At 39.8% G+C, this 24,011-nt stretch overlaps 1 protein-coding gene across 1 annotated transcript in view; it reads right to left on the reverse strand.

The window, feature by feature from the left end:
* Positions 1-1,280: 1,280 nt before the first annotated feature.
* The window catches only part of LOC146756728 (receptor-type tyrosine-protein phosphatase T-like), a 164,237-nt gene continuing 141,506 nt past the window's right edge, over positions 1,281-24,011 (reverse strand). The window contains exons 7-8 of the mRNA XM_085524153.1: positions 3,173-3,466; positions 1,281-2,531 (exon numbers count right to left, since the gene is read on the reverse strand). Coding sequence (XP_085380279.1) covers positions 2,509-2,531; positions 3,173-3,466 — 317 coding nt within the window. The 3' untranslated portion in view covers positions 1,281-2,508. The remainder of the gene's footprint in view (positions 2,532-3,172; positions 3,467-24,011) is intronic.

Genomic DNA, 24,011 nt, shown 5'->3' on the forward strand with positions numbered 1-24,011 from the left:
GACATAAGCCATTAAGATGAAGTCCCTATTTTTCAATAACACCATCAGACTGTTTCCAAGCACCAACTGGGGATCAAGAAAAAGGAATATCATATTTCCTAAGTCTATTCTTATCTCTCCAGCTGCCATGCCAAAGGCTATTGAGGTGGAATGAAAGCAGAGTTTCAATCATCAACAAAACGCTGCAGCTCACGGACAGAGTCGCTCAAACAGGTACAAGTCCCACAGGCTTTGTGGGATCCACATATCAAAACGCAGATGTAAGATTGTGCCATCCTCAGCAGCTCACCTGCAGGGCTCTGTGGCTCTTGGGAACAGAAGCTATCAAGAGAAGAACAACTCATTTCATTGTGCTATACAAGCCTTTTTTTTGGGGAATATAGCAAAAACCAAACACGAACGGAACATGTGCCACTGAGCCTTGTGCCTTGTCTAGTGCAGTAAGAATAGAAAGTCCCTTACAACGTTTACCAATAAAAACAGACAAGAAACATAAGTAAGTAACCCCAAATGTTATTTTCCAACATCAACAGGTAACGTTTCCCATTTAAGGGGAGTTATCACCTTAAAGGTAAATACAAAATGTTTTTGAAACTGTAAAAACTCAGTGTTTACCATGAACAGATGCTTTGGTTGCTCAGTTCACTCAGAAGATGGTGCTGAGCTGAACAGATCATTACTGGGAGCTGTGTTCAGACATATTATTTTGACCCTATTATCCCTTCCCTATTATTTTTGGGGGGAAAACAACCTAACATTTGATATCATCCTTTCCTCTAACTGCTCCTCAACCCTGTGTCTGGTTTTAACCTCCAACAGTCTTTCTCTTGTTCTCTTGTCTCTTCCCTGTGACTGCCAATGCACTGCCAGACCATTTAACCTTCTCATACCCCAAGTCAGGACCTATCACAGCCTATGGAAACAAACTACAAACAAAAATAATCATTTATTTGCAAGGGCAGGGTTTGCCCTTTCCCTGCATCTGGCTTTTTCCTGGAAGAAAGCAAGGTAGGACTTACTTCTCAGTATCATTTCTAAATATCAAATATAAATGAAGTCCTGCAATACCATCCTGTGTGAAAGCAAAAGCTCCACCAGTGGGATAAAAAAAGAAATTATAAAAAATTATATACATTATATATATTATATATAAGTTATAAAAAATAAGATATTATCTAGTTTAATAAAAACTTTGTATTATTTCTGTTTATTTAAAGCAAGACTCGTTACAAACAACATAAAACAGGACCATTTCACCACTTACTGATGACAGACAAATGTGTGGGAGTTTGGTACTTCCCTCCCTGCTAAGAAAACACAATGACAAAAGAAAATAATGGGCTGAAAAAAAAGTGGAACTGCTCATCACTGAACTATTTAGAAAACAACAACTCTCTTTCAATTGATGTCATTCATTGGGTGCTGTAAGGAAAACCAAGGAGGTAGCGCTGCTTTCTTCATTCAGTACATTTCTGAAAGCCTTTACTATGAAAATTTTGTATAATTATACCAGAAATAGGTTATTTTGTAGTCCTGCCACCACATATGAAAATCAGGAAATACCACATGTTTTCTTGTCTATCATTTCAGTTAGCCCTTTCTAGAAGGCATACATCTTCAGACAGTAGGGAGGTCTCTTCCTTCGAGTCCATAAAGATCGCTACAAGTTCCCCCACCCAGTGCCCTAAACAAAACATAAATGCCACCATCATCAGCCTTAACAAGCTCTAAATTGCAACATATATTAACAGAATGACCTTCTCCAGTAAGATTTTCATTAGCAAACTAGGACGGAAAACAGCAAGTAGCACCACTTAGCCAATTTTAATAGATTATCTACATCATCCTTTATGACATCAGTTGATAATCAGAGCAAGAAATTGAGCAATTTGGGTTCCTGTACAAGCCGTCATAATGCACAAAGTTAACCACTTTTTTTTTTAATCCTGTATTACCTAGAAAGTATTACCAGACAGGCTTGCAAGTTTGGCTGTCGCAGAAAGTTGGCCTGCAAAGCTGCAAGAAACCCAACCTCAGCATGTCATAATTCCACATGGAGATGCACTGTGCCAGGTTATTTCTGCTGAAGGTTAGAAAATTTGACACCGACGTGACCACAACACTAGTGAATGAGGACAGCTGGAAGCACAGCACATGCCATTTCCCAAAGAGGCCAGCAGAACATCCATACCACTGAAGTAAAGCCTCCAAACATCTGTCTTCTGCCAATGTATAAGTGCTGAATATAGCAAACACCCAACTGCCAAATCCTTATGCTAAAGTTTCCTTTCTATTTTTTTTACCAATCAAAACTTCTCAAAGAGACTCCAGATGTTCACTGCTGTATAAGCCACACAAAAAGCAAAGGCAGTAGGGATGTGCCCCCAGCTCTGCCCTGCACTCTCAACCTGCCAGGCTTCTTTGGCAAAGGAAGAGGATGATGCTAGGGATACTTATGCTGTGAGAGACAGTGAGGAGCACTATTCTTGATTTCCATTAGTGATCCATTTATGAAAATGGGATGAATATACCTGAAACATGAAGAATGTGATCCTTTAATTTTAACTGATAAGTCCAAAATGCTTTAGAAAGATTTTTCATAACCTTGGATCAAAACTGATCTGTTCCAATATGAAAAGCAAAAAGGAAGACACTGTGCAGTGTTCAAATAGGTTTCTTTGTCAGAAGGTAGAGGAACAATCAGCACAATCAAATAGAATACAGAAATATATTCTAACAATTCAATGCTTACCGCTTATCCCTGTTGCACAGAATAGCCAACACTGAACTGCTTCTACTTAAGAAAAACACATATTTTGCTATAAACTTGCAGGGTGAAAATGTGATAATAGTCAAGTCCTAAGATCTATTTGCCTACTGGAGAATCAGTTGAAAAGCTCTCGTTTGCTTGTCCGTTTCAACAGAAAGCAGACATACCCTGTGGAAGAAAGTCTTGCAAGCAAACACACTGCATGAATAAAAACAACACTCTCAAACACTTGTCCATGGATAAAAAGTCAAAATATACCTACAGCATATCAAAATCCATAAAGTTCATTCAGATCTCCAAAGAAGCACATCTACAAGAAGGACAGGTAAAGTCCTGTCTGTTAATGCATCAGTAAGCAAACCAAAACATCCATGCAGTACTGGAAAGCAGCAGAAACACTACCTGCACATTTTGTCCTTGTTGTGAGTGGTGGTCCAGGTGGTCCCGTGCCTCCTTCTCCAGGGCGAGTCAGCAGCACTCTGATCTCATACTCCACATCTGGATCCAGATGCCACAGTTTGTAATTGGGAGAGTCCACAATGTGGGTTTCTGCCCAGTTCCCAGTGGTCGTCCGATACTCCACCTCTTTCAGTATGATGGGCCCGTCTCCGATGATGGAGTTGGCGTTGGGTTTGATCCACAGGTAGGTGGCTCCGACAGCCAGCAGCTCAGGAGGAGCAATAGGAGTTGGGGGTTCTGTAGACAAAAAGAAATCATGAGAGGCCTGAGGCCTTCCACTATGTACCTGTAAAGCAAGTCTGCCCCCAGTCCATTGTTAGTTATTGAATTTTTCCTGTTATTTACCAAATCTATCATTTGGAATATTCTTTTTATGAAAGTATTTATTGCTTTACAGAAATAAAACAATAAAAAGGCACTATATTTGTTTTGAAGTTATTGCCCCTTGCACTGCTGTATTAATGCAACTGGTAGCATTACCAATGCAGAAACACCACTTCAAAAAATACAGTGCTTACAAAGCAACTTCTGCTGAAAATATAAAGCACAACAGTCATACATTTAAAAGAACAGAAGGTTTGTATTTATTTCCTCCTTTACGCATACACATACTGGCAGTCAATAGAACATAGGAGGAGGAAAAGAAGTCTTAAATAACACAGATTGAGCACACCTGTGTAGTGCTTAAAATGACACAACTAGCAAAGAGCAGAAAACTCAAATCACTTGTTCATTCTGAAGTTTTATAGAGGCAAACATACATGAAAAATAGGACAGATTTGCAGTGAAAGCACTGGCTATTTGTCTGAGAAGGTACTGCAGTTACAAACACTGGGGATCTTTCAGTGGTCCTGCACTCCAGGCACCACTAAAACTGACTGAGAGCTTTGATAGCTCAGAGCTAAAAAAAACAAAGGCACCAAGGATTGACTGTGAACTTGCTTAATTTCATGAGCAGAAGTACCCAAATAAAGTCTGTGTGAGACTTGGAAGAGTGCCCAGATGTCTGAGAAGCATCACGAGGAACTCAGCCACTGAATATAACCTCTGTGATAGAAAAGCAAAGACAAGCACTGATATCTCAGCAGCACCCTGTGACAAAAGCCACTGATGGTCTCCTGAGCCCTGCCTGCCTGATCATCCCCCTCTGTTGGAAATAACACCTGGGTATTGGAAGCCACATGAATAGCATATGCTTTGTGGTTTTGAAAACCCGAGCTGAACTGTGCAAGATTATGAGCAATTTCATTAATTTCATTTAGCTTTTGCTCTGCCACACTCTAATGCAGTTTGCCTTCAGCCCAGAGGACACAAAACCTATTCTCTTGTGAAAACAAGGCAACGAAAAGGACATTTCTCTCTGAGAAAAAAAGAAACCTATGAATGTTACATCACGACATTAATTTTAGAGCCCTATGGGAATTACTCTGCAACTCCCACAGCTGATTCCTCACTGAGCACAGAAAACAGCAAGAGGGCAGAACCACGGGAATGGGGAAGAAAGGAGATGGAGCAACACGGGATGGAGGACCAGAGCATTTTCCCCTCTGGAGAAGTTTTGCAGGTTAACATCTGCTGAGTGAAGAGAAACAAATATACAGAAACCAGCGTAAATACAAAAGTACCAACTAAAACGTTACCTAATTCACCTCCTCTGGCTATCTAATCACAATCAGCTATGCAGTAAAGTTATTTCTCTAAAAATAAAATAATTAGTTTTCAAGAAATGCATGTTGATACATTATCATTAAAAATCACATCATTATAAATCTTAAATTGTTTATTGCTTTTTTCTTGGTGCAAGAGCATTAAAAGATGGACTCACTGATTTTTATTCCCAGTGCAAAAAATGACATCTTGCAAAGTCACATTACAGCTGAGCACAAGACAAATGAAATATTAAGCATCATTCTCCTGGGCTGGTGATGCTTCAACAACAGCATGATCCAGGTTACTCTGGGATTTGATTGCCAGTTAGAACAGATTTATGGGCCTGAGTTTAATTAATAGAACAGTTTGTCCTGCTAACCAGACATTAAAGTCTTGTCTAGCAAGTTTAGAAACTAATATTGCCAAAGCAATTTAAATTAAGACGGCATCCAGCATTACTTCCCTGCCTACTTCAGGACAGATCTAAACCACCTCCCCCCCACCTCTGCCAAAACAGGGTTTCCATTTTCATCTACCCCTTCATTTTTGTCTCTCTAATAACATTAGAGGAAGAGATGTTGCAGAATAATGGAATATTAGGAGTTGAAACTGTTGTTCTCATTTTCCAAACAGAAGGAGCAAAGATGAGCAGATGTAATTGCAATTTTTCAAGACTCAGTAACACCTCACTGCACATAATGGGCTCTTTCCTACTGGCACCAACTGGACAGGAAGCTACTTTTCAATATCACTCTTTGCCAAACTATTGCAAGTGATCTTATCTAGTTATTCACTATTTAGCACAACTAGAACATAAACCAGGACCTTTTTTTTGGCCATTATAACTAAACCCACTTGTCAGTTACAGATGACCAGCCTCATGCTAACAGCTTCCTTTTGTAATTAAAACCTTTCTGCAACCTCGATTAACAGGGAAACAGATTGGGTCTGTACACATGTAATTGCAATCAGCAGTATTTTAAGCATCATTTGATCCATCCAGCCCATATTTTATATAGCAAGCTTTGTCCACCATGTTGCTCCCTTTCAGCCTTTATCCCTCTTCCTGCAGACACTGCAGGGAAGAGCACACCTGGAACTGGGCTGCTGCAACTGGGACGGCATCTAGCCTGAATGCCAGTCCCAGGATGGACACAAAAATGAGGGTTCAAGAAAAGAAAAGACATAGTACAAGCCCAAAATAGTTACTGAACATGCATAGATTTTACCCTGCACACAAAGTAGTTCCAATTATGCAGTCAGTGATGGAATTCAGGGTGTACTCTTCTGCCCTCCATAAGAAGAGAAATACTTCACATACAGCACCCATTTTACTCTTGGACAACCGCTTCTGGGTATCTCTACCCTTCTACTGGAATACTTCTCTACCTGACAATTCTAAGCAATTGCTTTAATTGAGCTCAAAAGGCTCCAAAATGAGGGAGAGAAAAGAGGATGAACCGAGTGCTCCGTGACAAAGCACTGGATGCAGCATGGGTGAAAAAGCTTGAAATGAGAACAGAGTTTATGTTCTATACTTAGTTTTCCAGTTATCTGTATAGTTCAGTGGTAAAACACTGTAAAGTGGACCAAAAGATGGAGAAAGTCAATAGAAGACTGCTAAGCTCTGTCCGTTGAGATCAATCGCGAAGGAAAACGGTATTATAGAAGACAAATTATTTGCTGGAGACACCTTCAACACGCTACTTTTTTTCTCTCCCATAAAGATGATGTAAGAAAATGTTATGTTGGAAAAAATCAACAAGTCTGTTAGAAACGTGGCAGGAAGCAGCTGGTCCATCAGTCCTTGGTAGAGGTCTAAACAGTTCTGGAGCTTTTAATGGAGCTCCCAATGAAAACATGAAATGTTACAGATTTTGATTGCTGCAGTGAAAGAAACTACAGTTATCTTCATAGGAGGTGCTGGGTAATCCTTTAAGTAGTAGATCAGTAGATGACCAATGTGTAAGCAACTGTAAAATGTACTAGATTGACTATCATTCAAGTAAAAGGCATGTAGTTGTTCTCCCAGCAGTGTGACAAATACTCCCCAATCAGCAATGACTTTCATCTCGGAAATGCACCCAGAGGTACATTAAGATTATTTCACAGAGTGCTTTTTCTGAACTCTTTTTTGCCAACTTCAGCCCAACTTACCTCTCACATCTAAAACCCCTGTGTGAAAAAGCAAGATGAGATTGCTGAAAACTAAGCAGCCTGTTCAAAAGCCAAATAGAACTGAGGGAAAAACTCCCTTTTGGCAGAAGCATAGGAGGAAGCAGACATGGCAAAAAATGTTTGAAAATACAGTTGCAAGAAACACACTCAGCCTAACTGGAACAGAGCTAAAGCCATTAATTTTATTATCCATTACTAAATACAAACAGAAACTGTTGATTATATTCCATATGGAGATAATCATAGAAGAGGTAATACCCACTAGGACAACCAATGAGCTATTTAAATGTTGCAGTGAATGTCACTTGCATTAATTCTGTCTGAAAGTTTGTATCATCTTTAAGAAAAAAGAGAGGCGATTCCTGAACAAGCCCTTGCTTATTGCCTATTCTAAACCACTGCAATCCCAGATGGAAAGCAATAATCCCCTCACTAAGAAAAAGACCTGAGCACGAAGCTGGAAAGGAGCACAGCTGAGATCTTGCTATATCAATCCTTGTGAAAGAAGGCTGAAGTTCCATCACCATGACATCCCTGATCTGTCCAGAGGAAAAGGGCAAACTCTACCAAGAGACCTTTAGAAAACCTCCATTGTTCTCCCAGGCACCAGAAAGGAACTGCCAAAGAAGCTGTCTCAAATTGAGACGTGAAAACAGGAGAATGTTGAGGGGTTTTTTTGTTTGTTGCTTTGCTCTAAATCAGAGCTTCTGATTTCTATAATAAAGTAAAAAACGTTCTATGCCAAATTGGCACGCTGCTGATGTTATTTTTTGGGGTTGCTGTTGCAATTAGATGGCTGTTTTTTGCTTTTTGGTGTTTTGAGACTTCATGCAAGTATCTCATGACAGAAGGGAATTATGTGAACAGCTTACATCAATTACAAAAGATTCAAGAAAATTAATTGGCAAAACTGAAGCCATGGAATGTTGCTGCTTTTTAAACAGGGATAGAAGAGACTGATCTGAGAGTAAAACAAAAGGGAAAGTAGCTGATGGCTTTACAGAGAGTTAGTTAATACTGGATACTTTTTCTTGCCCTGCTTCCATAGACAGCCATACACATGGGAACACAACATCAGCTCAACCTGATCAGCCCAAAGGTCTGTCACACTCAAAAACCAGTTCCAAGTCTACTTCTAGCAAAGCATAAGAACAGAAGAGTTACATGTTGATTTTCTACAGCACATAGTACTACGTAAGGACTTCCCAAGCTCCCTAAAAGAGTCTCCCAGTATCTGTATCATCCCAAGTAGTTTCACAGGACAAACCTCCAGCTGACTAGAGTCTCCACCTGAACTTAAAAATGCACCAAATGCAAGAACTCAGCTTAGAAATGTCAATAGCCGATTGAATACTGAAACATCAGAACTGTTTTCACTGTCTACTGTGATACAATTCATAAGAGAAAGGCATTAGAAAAAAATCAACCCTGCATTTGCATGTTGGCCAAGAGATGATTTAAGATAAAAAAGAACCCCTATTGTTACAAGGCTGCCTGAGCCATCCAGTCTATACCTGTCACAGTGCTTGATATCCTGTAACATCAGTAGTACATGTCCTGTCTGTAGCCAGAAATCCCAAAGAGCAGCAAGACAGCTGCAGCCTGCCCAGACCCACATGCACACAGCCAAGAGCACAGGCTCCAACTACAAGCTCAAAGACACACAGTGCTTTTCATTCTTTGGCGGTTAAAGAGCTGGGGATGGGGAGCTGCTATTTGCTGGACAAGCAGGATTTGTGTTTCCAAACCTGATATTGCTTATTCCCCTACTAATAGGAACTGTAACCACAATTTTCTCACGGCATCCTCACTGAGCAGGTGAAACGGGTAAAGATGAGGCCAGAAGGCAAATGTCAAGCTTCTTAGAACCCTTTTTCTTCTAATAAAACAAAAACTGCAGAACAGAACATAATTGTGTGTTTTTTGGCACAACAGCCACAAACAGTGGCTACTGAGAATGTACATAATTAAATTTACATTTAAGAATGCAAACCCAGCTGTTTTAAGAAATGAAGTGGCAACACATTGAAGTGCCACTGTTGGGATTTTTCGTACCTCTGTCCTTGAAGATAAATCTGTCACCTTAGCACAGCTGTGTTGCACACCTTGTTTGTAATGACAGCTTCGAGCCAGTCATGTAAATGTCTGAACAGCATCTGTGTGACTCCTTCTACTTTTACACCCCTGTAATGAGCATTTTAAGCTCTGAATCATGGTATTTATATTGCTTATTAAGAGCACGTTACTGTTATAAATGCAGCCATTGAATTTTGCTTTCCAGTGACTGTCTGAACTTCCAGTTCCATTAACTGCACAAAGAAACAGCATGAGGATTTGACGAAATTTAGCATGAGACCATTTCACTGCACTGACAGACACGGTACTAATAGCTCTTTTGTCTATAAGAGAGACATTCAAATCAGTCTCTCGGTAATGCAATAGGCTGACAGCAATGGCATATGTCAACTGTGTTGGAAGAAATGTGCCAGTGGCGTTAATAAAGTGATTCATTAATTCACCTGCATGGGTAAATTGCACCAGTCTGCCTACTCTCAAAGAAAAGTGCCCAGAACCAGCTCTAAAATCAATAATTCTGAATATTTAATTAAAGCAAAAATCCACGGAAGAGAGAGAAGACAATGCCGGGTTTCTACAGTCTACAGAACAAAGATTCATACATCCTAAGGATGCAAAAGCCTTTCTTGCGAGAAGCTGGTTTTGTATCCCGTTATCCCATTTGTATCCCAACACAGCAGTCCCAACCTGCAATCACCACCCTTACAAACATTTCACTTCTCATCCTTCACAAGCACTCCTGCACTGCATGCAGAGGCCCAGCGGGTGTGCAGGTGTCTCGTTGGCCCTCTTGAGATCAACACTGCAGCCATTCCTGGGAACAATCAGAAGATTTTTATGTGCTTAACAATCAAAGACTTACAGAAAGAATGGGAACTTGGCAGGCTGGTACTTAGCTAAAGATCCAGGACACTGGAGTAGTAACTGGGGAGATGCAATTAGATGCTGCCATATTGTTTAATGCATTAGCAAATTAATGTCAGTCCTTTCCATGTGATACTCCTTCCAATGCAGAATTTACTAGCACACAGTAAGTAGCTTCAGTACGGTATGATACAGACCACACGTCATAGCATGTCATCTGCTTCTCACTTTTGCTTTCACGGCTAATATCTCTGCCTGCAAGGGACTGGACACAACATCATGATTTGATCAACTGTCTCCTGTCTTACAACAAAAAGGTCACCTACAAATATTAGCCAATGTCCACCACGTCATGAGGCAGGAATTCCTTCCCAAAAACTGAAGTTGTAGAAGACTCGGTCAAAAGTACTGGCATCAATGTCATGGGGAAGCAGAAGGAGCAGATACAGTGCAGATCTATGTGACAGATTAAGCTAGGAAATGCTTTAGTTTCCAAAAGCATAAGAAACAAAAGGTTGTTGGTATTTACAGTGGGAAAGGTGGAAAGTGGGAGGTTTTGTGTAGAAATGGAATTGCAAGTTGACAGCAAGGTAATCACAGCGATCTGGCTGAGAAGGACAGAAGTGAGAGCTGAAAAGGCACAAGTACAGGAGATCATACAGAGAATAAAAAGCAGTAAAACAAAGCCCATATGTAGAAGAAGCAGGGGAGAAAACATACGCGATCCAGAATGGTGTCAAAGAACTAAACAAAGTGGTCAAAAAACTCAACGCAATGGCAATAAAACAAGAGCAGAGCAGATCTCTGGGGATAGTAACTGTAATCACAGAAAGAAAAAAGAAGCTATTGGAGCAAGATAACCAATATTTGACAAGATGCTCATCTTCTGACACTCCCAAAGAGCTAATAGTCAAAACGTATGGAATTATATCCTTTACATCTCACAGCAGGGTAGGTGTAGTACTTTTGTTCTAAAGAACTTGCAGCCTGATGAGAATGAGGAACACACTCTCTATACATTTCCCCCTTAAAAAGCAGTGGAAATACTCCTCAGTGATTTGAATATGTCTGTTCTAAATTAAGCAACAGAGCTGCCTGGGTTTAAAGAGGGGAATGCAATGAAGTTTGTTAAGAGGTAAGATAATTCAGAAAACTTCTTGAAACCTTTTTGAAAGCACTGCAGTCACCAGATAAGACAGGTGGAACAAACCCTACTTAACAAAGTTTATCAGTGTCATCCTATTAAACAGAGATTTATGAACTTACCCTGAGACCAGAAAGAGTTGGTACAGTCCATCACCCCCTACCAACTCTTCTCCTAATTCTGTTATAGGTTAAAGGAGTGGGGCACGGATACTGATTGGGAATTACCATAGCATGCTATTTCATTAGCCTTTCATACTGTTTGTCTCTCAGAAGCTTAATCTGAATCCCACCAGAGCCTCCAAGGATGCTTTCATTCTCTAATAAAGAAGAAAATAGCATCGGATTAGTTGAACAGTATCTCATTTCCCAGCGTAAATTAAGTGAATTAGATGGAAGACTGCTCTAATTGTAAAGCTTATTACAAGAACCCACATAGATTAGAACTGAATGCTTCTCTTTGAGTCATCATTTGTAGTGTAAAAGAGGGAAAAAAGAAGGTGATTGTAGACTCTCCCAAGGCTCCCTAATGGCTCAGTATTGACGAGACACAACTGTATCAAAAGAATCAAAAACCTCCACTACTGTAGCAAGACACACTCATAAGTATTGTGCTCTCAGAGTACTAGAAGGCAACCTTTCTTTACACAGATAGGAGTGCACAGGCAGTCTCCAGCTAATCTATGCGAGCATCAAGCTCCCCAGGGTTGCGAGTAATGGCCATTTAACTCATTTTTAATGTTTGTGTGATCTTCTCAACCACAGAATAGCTACACAATGACATCATGACAAGAGAAACAGCATCATGCTCCTTGTTGCTTATGGAATGACACTATTATGGAATACCATTCTTGTTACGGACATCTTTCACGAGAGACTCAACACAACACACTCCTATGTGTTAAGAACTTACATATCCATGAACTGATGGCAATACTCTAAAATTTAATGTGTAGCTTCTATATATTCAAGCTTGTACTAATCATCTCAAGTTCCCTCTATAGTCAATGGAGAGAAATGGACAATTTCAGACAATGTTCAAGGTAACTTTCATATCCAAGACAGATGAAGTCTCCTTTCTTATGGCTGCAACTACTCTGTACAAAGATACTGAAAACTGCATCCACATCCCATTCAAAAACAAGGAATTCTCAACAGCCAGTAGTCAGGGCCAGCTTTAGCTCTATCTCATGCTTCTAACTCTGGGCGCTACTTAAGCTCATATATCATGTGTTATTAAATCTATTTCAGCTTTCTGCATGAACAAGCTGCTAATCTCCCACAGGGACTGCAAATGTAAATTCAACAAGCACAAAAAAGTAGAAAGGCAGTAGTAGTAGTAAACACATAAACCGTGAAACATGTAATTTCAGGTCAACTCAAGTTCAAGCAGCTTCATCAGTTGCTATGCTACTAGCTTATGATGATGGGAAAGGATGGAGACAACAAGATTTTATAGGTTCTTCTAGAGAGGCTATTTAGCAACTTTGGCTTTCTGGCACATCTCTGTCTGCAGAATGAAGGATTGTCTGTCTCTAAGCTGCTGAAATGGCAAGTGACTGGTGGTATTGACTACTATGAGCAGCATGGAACAGTTTGTCCAGATTGATTAAGTAGTTTAATCCATAGCAACCTGCTAGGTTTGCAGGAAAAGCCTCAGGCAGGGTTTTTTCATTTCGTTTAAGGCAAATTGGGGAATTAAAACATCCCACTGCCCTTTACCATCAGCCACCTCTGAAAAGTATGTGAAAGATACTCATGCAAAGTGTAAAAAAGTCCAAGTGTGTCCTAATAGCACACCATGAAGCTCCATTTTGACATCCAGATCATAAAGGGATCTCTTTCCACCCTTAGCTTATATGCCAGACTCTTGTACATACTTCATACCAGCCAGAAAGAAAGAAATCTGCCTATTACACCAAGAAATACTCCCCAAACTGGTTATTTGTATTAGTACTTATGATTTCCAATGTGTGGTGTTGTTGTTTTTATTTCCATGAAGAACAAACTTTCTACTTCTGAATGTACCTAACAGAATACCTGAGAGTCGGTCCTATTAACCCCAAATACACTCCAACAAGATAAGGAATTCTTCAAAAAACCACTTTCACTGTCTAGTCCAAGTAATCTTAATGTAAGTTAAATGGGGCTTCAGACCAAGACCTTCTCCTTGCTGAAATGTTACAGTCCAAAAAGTGCCTGACAATATCCGTACAGCCCTAAAAGCCCCGTTATTTCAGAGATGATACAAACTGCACTCAATTTGTTTTCTATGTATCTGCTACTTACGTTAATCATGTGAATAAAACAAAGAATTTCTTGCAGAAGGGCTTGGTTTGTGGCATGGGGACCCATGAACACTGAAACCTATCATAGGTGTACAGCTCTAATAGAGCACTGCACTTGGGAAACTGCGCCTGTTGACACCGGGATTTTCAGGCCTGATAAATCCCCATTTTATTTAAAAAGTCTCACCCTGTATCATAAACTTCCCCCTGAAAAAGTATAAAAGAGGCATTTCAAAATCTCTTTTGTGTATGAAAGAATCTATTTTGTAGCCATTAAAGAAAAGAGATTGAAGGTCTAAGACAGCAATCTACAGTGGTGAACAATGAATGACATTTCTACCCAACTATTCTTAGAGCTACCAACTGAGTGAGCAGCCAATCGCAGAGAAATTACAGGGGATGAGAAGTAAGAGCTGGTAATTTCCTCAGCTGCAGCACAATGGAGAAAATGTCCCAAACACAGAGTGCAGCTCCCTAACCAAGAGGCCAGACCACATCAATAAATCTAATAGTCCAACTAAGCGAAGGCTGGTAGGATATTTCCTTTAGACTTGAAGACCAGCAGAAATCCAAGATCCCAAAAAAGGTGCTGCCATTTTACTGGTTTGGGTGTGCTTTGGCTTTTTGTCAAGCAGTCTCCCAGTATTCCCAAGGATGTCTGTAATTAGTTAATAAACTCTTTCAGTAAGTACATGTTCACTGCTTGTCCTGTTGTCACTGAGGGAGTTAGTTTGAAACAAGATCTCCTATAACCAGACAAACCTGGAAGCTTATTTGGTCATGGCTCCTGGAATACAGACTGTAACTGTAGAAGAGCTAAAGCAGGTTTTGATGTAGTGTACTGTATCTAGAAGTCAATGCAAAATTAGTATTAAGACAACTTGTGTCCTCCACAGACAAGATCTTGTACTTGAGCTTATGCAACAGAACCCTGTCCTTCTTGAGAAGATGCTATTTCTCATTCACGTCGCATCAAGTTTCACACACTTCCTGCATGACCTCAAATTAACTTCCTCCAAATAAAATCTCCATTATAAAAGTGTGTTCCAATGATATAAAATGATAGACTAAAATGATTTATGGAGGAACTAATGGATGGAATATTCACTTTGCTACAAATCTTACCTAAACAGAATCTGCAGGTGTCTGAGAACCATCTGCATATAAGACTCATCAGATTATTAGTAGTTTGTTCACTGAAGGACACTTTTCTGTCCAGAGTTTTCTGCTTAAAGTACATTATTACTCCATCTACCCATGCAAATTGAACCTGGGCAATCCTGAGTAGGTTCAGAATCTACCTGAATGTACTGATGTAATGAGCTGAGTGCTTCCCAAATAGTTTGGTTCCCTACAGACAAACATTCAGCGAAGTCTAAAAACAGAAGGGAAAATCTGTTAAGACATGCAAAGACAGCTTTGAAAACAAACAAAAACCCACAACAACCAAAAACTACAATCTCAAAAACACTTCAAAGGATTCAGGTCACAGCGACTCATCCTTTCAAGATGATGTGCTGTGGTACACAAGCTTTGATATACAATCTGTCAGCTTCTAATAGCAACACTCCCTAAGCATGGCCATCAAACACGCCAAGAATCATCAAGAAAGAGCAGTTCACACATGCCTTCTGGCCGAAACAAGATCTGATTAAACACTACATTATTCCAAAGTGTGATTTGAGACCACTGCTGACAGAGAGGAGTGGATTACACATGTATACATGACTACACACCTGCACACGTTTGCACTGCCATACTATCTGTGTTATGGTGATAAGCACTGCACAGATGAAACTCTACACCAGGCTCATACCTGTACACACAGACAGGAGAACAGGAGCAGCACTGACTCCCAGCAGGAAGACTGGCTGGAACCTTTTCGCACCATCATCCTGTTACCAAGTACTTTGTAATCACAACAGCTAAATTGAGAGCTGCCAATTACCTTAATAGCTAATACGTAATTAGCAGCAGCCTGAACAATGTGTCATCCTGTGAATGTGAAGAATCAGCAACTAAAATGCAAAATGACCAACATACTATTCAGTATGAAAAAGTGTTATGCCTAGCTTAGATGAAAATGATGACTGGAAAAAAATATGTTTTCCTCAGTAAGGGACGTTTATCACTTTGTACAAGGTCTGTACTTCTTAACTCAGTGGAGAAGTCATTAATTTAGATCCATTTGAGTCACTGATGGAAAAACAGGTTTGATTAAAAAAGCCACAGAATTTAGAAAGGTAGGCTGTGAACTCTCAAGCTGTCATTCACATTGAAGCAACACAGCAAAGGCCATATGTTGATTATTTCAGCCTTTGGTACGTACATAAAATTGAGTTAGGGTACATAAGGGGTTTCTTTTTGCCCATTACTTTGTACGTGTGGAACTCCTGCTGATGCAGATCAATGGAGAACTTTAAGCAGACAAGTCCTCCATAAGCTGTCATTTACATAATCATGAACATCTGTGCTAAAAAAGTCAGCAATTTTCTCATTATGTAATTATGAGGCACTGGGTCAAAATTCACTTTTATTACTGTCAGTAATACCTGCCATGTACCTGCTGAAACTCTCAGATTCTTAATGCCTCTCAACATGAAGCAGCATTGCACTATGCCACTGAAACACAGGTACTGTAACAAAGAGCAGCAACAGAAAACATTTAGAACTGTCCTGTTATTATATGAATGGATAAGACCTGATTATACTGAGTTAAAAGTTCAGTTTCCTACTTTCTATCTGCACAAGCAGAAACCTAGTGTCCAAACAAACTGCGGGTAATACCTGATGAGATCTCCCTCCAGTGCAATAGAAAACCCTCTATTTCTTAGACTAGTGTCTAATCACAAGTGAATTGCTGCAGATAATCATGCACCCTAGAGGAGCTAGAGTAAAACACTACAGGTCAAATCTTACCCAAAGTACTTGCACAGCAAAATCTACTGCTTTGTAAGCACCGGTTAGATTGCATTCCTCAGAGTTCTTTTCAAAGCATACCCCTAAAAACATCTCCTGGTTGAGAACAGGAAGATATGGATTATGGTATAATATTTGGCTTTAACGAATAGCATCTGATCCTCTCACTCGTTAAATATTCATCAGCATAACTCCTTGCAGAATTGGCTGATTATTTAAGAAACACAAAGATGACTTGGCTCTGTGCCTAATTCTTCCCTAGTTTACTCTGGTACAAATGCAAAATAAATGGAGTTACCACTGTGAGGTAAATAAGCCAAGTTCCTGCTCTTTTGTCCCCGAGTAATCTGAAATATTGATAAATTCTTACCCTTCATAGGCAAGCTGGTAAGAAGATAAGCACCAGAGGGAACTATTTTCTAGCAGTATCTGTGCTGTGCCTGCTCTGAACCCATTTGTTGCTTAGTAGGACCCTGGCACAGCTCCACAGCCCAACAAACATGATTAAAAATGATTTGATGAACTTAGTCTGTTGAACAGGTGGCTATAATGAGCCTGGAGAGATACGAAAACCACTGTCAGCTACGTAGAAAGAGTTGATGCTTTCTAGAAATGTTTCAACACCAACAGATCTATGAATGTGAGTACAGATAAATGTTGAGCACCCCGCTGGTTGTCAGAAACTGTGATGACCAAGTGTTGAAAGTGAGGTCAAGAGAAAAGAAGCCATTGCACAGCTTCCTTTACTTTTTGCTCCAGCATGAATTAATGAGTAAGTCCTGGGGTGCTGGGAAATAGGAGATTATAAGAGAGTTTGACAGGAAAGGGTGGAAAGGATGCTACTTGGAGACAGTGGTTGCAAGCAAGGCAGTGGAGTGAAGCCGGCCCCTGAGGGTCTGGCTCAGCTCCCCAGCAAGCACAGGGAGAAGCAGAGCCAGCAGCTTGGAGTCAAAATAAGCCATTGCCAACTGGATAAGAAGTGACTGGAGACAAAGGAAGTGGATGGGGAGCTACTCAAACCACTAGGCACGCACTGACAACATCCAGAACTGGCATCTCTGGGGCACTAAGATAAAATACGAGAGTCTAAAATAGAGTTGTCAGTAGATTTTTAGTTTTAAGATCACATAAAACCCCAATTCTAAGAACTAGGCAATAATTTTATAAAAGGAAATAACTGTGGCAGTCAAATCTATCTGGAGTTTCTGAGAAGCTATGTTCATTTGTAGGTATTGGAAACCCTAGATAAAGTATTATAGTATATAACTTCCAGGAAAATTAGTTATAATTCAGAAAAAAAAGTAAACCAGGACTGATGGAACAGATACAGAACCAGACCCAGAACTGTAAGCAACCTTCTGGAATAAGCTCAATTACAAGTTGACTTGATTAATAAAAGTGAGAGAAGAAAAACGAACAGCGGAGATGAATCTGCCGCTTTCAGATTCAGCAAAATTTATTTCACAGGTTTTCCACAAGGAATTGGATATTTAATATGTTTTGTCCATGCCTTCAGCTCCTGCTGGTGATCTTGACAGCGGCATTTTAATTTATTTGGATAACTGTTGTTGAAACTTATTCAAGTAAAACACAGAACGCAGTGAATCCATGCAATGATTTAGGACCATTATATATACATCTGTCACAAGCTGCCAGTGTGAATGCGATCTGCTGGGCAATCACTTCATTGGTAATAAAATTCGTGGCTGTATTTTCTTGGGATCTACCAATATTCACTGCATAAAAGCAGCAGGGCAGAAAAACTGAGATAAATTCATGTGGAAAGTGCAAGCATCAGATGAGAAGATAACAACAGTCTACTTCCTCTGATGGTGTTGGAAATGTATTATAACTGGGAATGTAACTCATCTCTGCACATGCATTAAAAAACTCCTGATGATGCACAGATGATAACCTGATACTATGAGGATTACAGGGAGGGACTAGCAGTCCACACATGCACTTCTTTCTTTTTATAGGGTTCTTAGGAGCTCGTTTGGAATTTACCGTGCATGTAAATGCCAAATGAATTTCAAGTACTGTGTTAGCTGCCAATCCATTACACAACCAACGCAATTTTCACTTACAACTCTTAACTGCCTGTGGTACCAATTCTGGATTCTAGTCCTCACAATTCATTGCTTAATATTTAGACAATCTTGTTATCTCATGGAAATCACAGTCCTGATATTTCATACCTTCTCCTAAACAAAGGTGTACTTACAACAGAACATTGCCCACTGTTTTATAAAGGGAACGAGCACACAGGAAGCTGTAAATAAGCTCTGCTCCATAGCAAAGGATTTCTACAGCTAAATGACTTTTACAGACAGTTATTAAATTTAACCACTACAGTTTAAGGTGCTTCTTTATAAGAGATTACCATAACATGGAAGAGCATGAGGGGAAAAAAGCAGCACTGCCTCTCCCATCTAATTAGCTGCCATGACAGCCTTGTATTCTGCCACACCAGTATGGAAAATTGCAACTCCTTCCCCAGGAAATCCAGCACTCTGCATTTTGAGAGCTGTAGGGGTAACTGGACAGATCTACCTCAGTACTTCCTAAAAGGAATTTGCAAAAACACAGAGAAGACCTGCAGCTCCTTGAAAGCATTCAGGTTATAAAAATAAAAACAGAAATCTTATATTAGCTAACACAAGGGAAAAATAATCTCAACAAGACAAGCCTTACCAGTGTATGGTATGCAAAAGCTTTCAGTAAGCTTTAATTTTATAAAGACAGCAGGCAACGTAACAGACCATGAAGAAAGCAGCACACGCGTTGTTCCCATGGCCCACCCCCACAGGTATGCACAAATCTGGGCCAGAATGCAGCGCATAGGTTAAGATCCACAATTAGCTAACTTGACCCATGTGGCCTTTTCAAGTATCTTTGAAGTGCTTTTTACTTGAATTGTGCCTTACAAATCCCTTCATTTATTTGATTCATTGAGTTCAATGCCTCCTTCACACTTCTGGTAACAGCAGTTATCTGGCTCTTCAATCAGTGTAATCCTTCGGGAGACCTCAGTTAACCACATGAAAGGAGGACAGGTATACGAAAGTGGAGAATTTGAAATTTCCATCTGATACAATTAATTACTCGGCTAGGTTAATTTACCACTGCCTTGCACCCAATTCCTTTCTTCAGAAATCACAGCACAGATTTATGATGATCCTAATGATTCATATTAACCATACTTCAAAGACACAACGATGAAAATCTACCTACCTATTACCTCTGCAGGACAATGAGTTCCTGCAATAGAGCTCAGGTAGAAGAGCAGCAGCACTACCAGCTCATTTGCCTCTGGGCAGCCTATCTTGTTTTCAAATCACTGGAATTAAGAAAGTAAGAAAGATGTCCTAATGTGATATCAGCTAAAAGGAATTACTTCATTCTTCATTGCTCAGTTGAAAGTGCCTGGACATTAAAATTAGTTGTTTGTATAAGAGATCTCTCACTGAAAGAAATTTATGTAGATAATAACAGCATATGCATCTCAGAAGCCGTTATGAAATAAATCTTAAGGCACTATTATCTTGTATGTAAACAAGAAAAAATGCCTAGCAGCTGCATGTGAGCAGGAATTAGTTGGCAGACCTGAGTTCCTTGTATTTCTTTCAGGATGTTGCTACAAATTATTAGTAGAACTACCCATAGAGTAATTTAACACAAAAGGTAAATGCAGTGACTCAACCAAGCACTTAAACAGACACCACAACTCTCCTATACAAAGCCTATTTCAAAGCAAACTTAACAAGTCATGTCAATAAAGGACTGAGAATCTTGATTAAGTGATGTTTGAACTCAACAGTTGAACACAATCACGGCTAGACAAGATACAGATGTATATGCTGATTAAAAAAAAGAAGCAGCAATACGGTTCATACTTGGAAAAATATCTTCTCATTACCTCCACTCTAAGATCATCTGTATTGCGGGATTTACAGGGTACACTGCTATTGCTTCATTTGTCGGAAGGAGCAGTGGCAAATGTGATCATGGATCATTTATGATTGCTCAAACGACAAGCCACTCAGGGAACAGTTAAGAAGAATTGCAAAGTGAATATGCAATACACTTACATTTACAGTCTCTTCTTTTTCCAACAACAGGACAGGATGGTGCACTAACACACAAAAATTCACTCTGTCAGACATAAATCTTTTGATGTGCTTTAGCTTAAAAATAAAATAAAAGTACATCAAGGAAGACCTGGTTTGTGCTATTCCTGCTTTCCTGGTCTTTATATTTATTGGTTAATCCACATAAGCGCATCCACATTAAAACCAAATAGATCCAGCCTTAGTAAATAATTAATCCCACCTATATTAAACACCACTGAATTCCTTTTGTCATACCAAGCTAACAAAAACAACAGGGATTCACTCTTGGGGCTCTAAGAACTCTTCTTCCTCCTCTTCCCAAGGAAGTAGATGGTTCCTACCAACATAAAGCATTCAGGATTCAGTCATTGAAATATTCCCTGCTCAGTCACTTCACAGCTGGAGGCACGTACTTTATCACCCAAGTTAGATGTTTCTCATCCTATAATCACCACCTACACATCCATTATATGGTGATATTTGTTCATCTGACAAGACACCTTTCCAAACAAAAAAGACCTGGTGCAAACCTTGAGTGCACCCATACAGAACCACAGAGGTGCAAAGAACTGGGCTTCTTTCATTCGTTCAACACATGGAACTTGGGACTGCCAGGTATGCTCCAGGATTCATGCCTGCTATAGGCAGTTTTAAGGCCAGCTTGTTTAATGGGTTATCTTTTCCAGTTGTTTGCCAGAGCTCAGTACCTCTCATAATGCAGTGTGAAGGTTTAGGGGGTTGTTTACTTCCATTAATAAGCTGAACAATAAACTGAACACATATTCAATTGATGAACCAGTGAGGTACAAAAGTATGCATTTGATATTGCAGCAACGGTTCCTTCTTAGTCTTTAAATGTAATGACAGGTCCTGTTACTGCAGTTGTTGTCATCACATCATTCTTTAAGTAATGGTTTTCCCAACGGCTGGATTGAGAGATCAGAATGTTTAGCCTTTAATATACATCACCAAATCTGGTAAGTACAGTAAAGGCAAATCTGGCAATCACAGTAAAGGAGCAGCTGTCAAAAACTGCACTATGCCAGCAATGTGAAGGAAAGCGTTAAAATGGTTTTCCTTTTTCAAAAGCACAGAGGAGTCTCCCAAACTCATTACCTAAGACTATGCATTCTAAAATACCAGCCCTATTGACCTTTCTTGTTAAAAACACACACACAAAAAAATCCATGAAGTAAAAAGGTGACTTCCACACTGCAGAGGTGCCAAACAGAAAGCAAAGCTCCTAAGGAAGCTCTCAGAGTAAAGAAAACAGGGCTTATAATGAGGCAGCCTAAATCGCTTCTGAAGAACAGAGATGAGGAAGGAGGGATATAATTACCCATGATCTGTTATTTCCTTTAAAAGCCACATTACAACAAACACAGAGCTGACTGCATTTATGTTCCAGTCCATCTCATCAAGGAAGTAAGAAGCAAAGAAAGTTTAATACTTAGTAAGTATTAAATGAAAATTTCCAATGAATTGGAGTCATGCAGACCTATTTGCAATGGACTTGTTCTTACCCTGTCTGCAGCTCTTTGCCAATCAGCACGACACAGCCAGACAAAGTGACTGCAAACAACAGCGGTGTGGATAAGGGTAATTGGACAGGGAATTACTTTCTCATTTTTGCCTCTTTCGCTCCTATTTCTCCATAGTTTCATCCTCTCTCTGCCATGTGTGTGGACACGGACAAAAAAAAAATTGGTGTCCTATGGGGTTTATTATTGACAAAGAGTAGATGAAGTTAGGCAGATTACTACTTAATACACTGTATTTGAGTCTGTCATCCTTTCTGTCAGCACCAGGTACTAAGCATGGACGTCCAGCTATCAAGTGTGTACCCTGCCCCAGTACCAGTTAGTTGTTGGCACAGTATATATATATAACCATCCCTCCTATTTAGGCAATATGTCTGGAAAAAAGAAGGGGAGCCTTCTTCCAACTCAGTAAAGGAATCTATACTCCAAGGAAAGAAAGTCACAAACAACCACTTTGCTACGAAATCACAGGATGCTGTTTTCTTGTAACTAGAAGGATTGTGGTTGCCCCATATCTAGAAAAGCTAAGCAGACAAGAAAACACTGCAGTACTAAATGACACATTAAAGGCTTATTTCTCCATAGGCATCCATCTTCCTATTTCAATGACAGCTCACACACCTGTGCTCAGTGCCTCAGTCCCAATTACATCAGATGTTTGACTTCTCCTCTATTAATCAGATGAGATTAACCACAACACAGATAGTGTGGGCCGCTCTCCACAAGCGTCAGAAATAGGCACACACATCCTAGGGAGATAAGACTAATATTTCTTTAGAAGCACCAGAACCTGAAAGGAGGAGGTCTTGAATGCTGAGCAATTATCTTTATCTCAAAGTGGACATTGCTATGTCCTTCACTCTGCCTTACACCTCTGTAAAGGAGGAATTTCACTCGCTTGTAAATAACACACAGATACCCAAGTGATGAGCAGCGCATCCCAGGTCCCACAGTTCATCTGCACTATAAATATCTCTTTTTCTCTAATAATAGCAGAAGTTCTCACTGTCCAGTTGCACAACAGGTGGAAAAACTTACACTTTGCTGAATTTTAATATCTTATCTGCCCTTCAACTTCACTTGCTCCCAAACCTTCTCTAATCAAACTGAGTGCATGCAGACAGAAAAAAAATTCTTTTCAATTGAAACAGTGGCTACAGAAAGGGATTCCAACTGAAAAATTCACCCATCAAAACATTCTGCTTTCCTATGCATCTCTTTAAAGAGTCTTGCAAATGCCAATGGAAATGATGGGGCGTCTGATATTTTGACAGAAGCAAGAACGTCACTATGGTAAGAGCTGTCAGCAGGTATTTTATTTTCTCCCTGAAGAATCAGGCTACAGTTTAGTTTAGGCATTACTTTTTTTTTTTTTTTTAAACTAAATATCTTTTATTCGTTATTTCCATTTCCAACGCAATCCCGAAAGATGGCATACTTTATTTCCCTGTGAACTAGATAGATTAGAGAATAACAGTGACAGCTTGTGAATAAAAGCACTACAACCATGCAAGATTCAAGTCAGTGGCCAGCAGAGATGCACTAATTGCCTTGCCACTGGGATAACTGAGGGAAACTATTCTGTACACCAATGTTTTCCTTATTAATACACTCAGAAAAATAACTAACAATGCTTAGGTGTAACTATAAGTGAGCAAAATTATACAAAATATTATTATTTCATACACATTGATATAAATTGCATTAATAGGAAAAGATGGCTTTCTGGATGTATGTAAAAACTCATAAAACTCATTGGGCATGACGAGCAATACGTAGTCAGACAGGTGGGTGACATCAAGCACGCAGGGAGCAGAGTATGAGCAGCCATGTCCAATGGATGACTTTGGGGTCTTCCATCACACTAAACGAAGATGAGAAACCAGAGCCAATATGCCACCCAAACCTGGGAGTGGGCACAGGAAAACAGCCACAGGCTGTGAGGTAACTCAAACTCAGTGATGCTTATTTAGCTTACATAGAGTAAGAACTAAACTCCTTTCCCAAGGAA

The sequence above is a fragment of the Coturnix japonica genome, chromosome 26 (assembly GCF_054131305.1).
Source record: "Coturnix japonica strain WE chromosome 26, WE-NBRP24, whole genome shotgun sequence".
Lineage (NCBI taxonomy): Eukaryota > Metazoa > Chordata > Aves > Galliformes > Phasianidae > Coturnix > Coturnix japonica.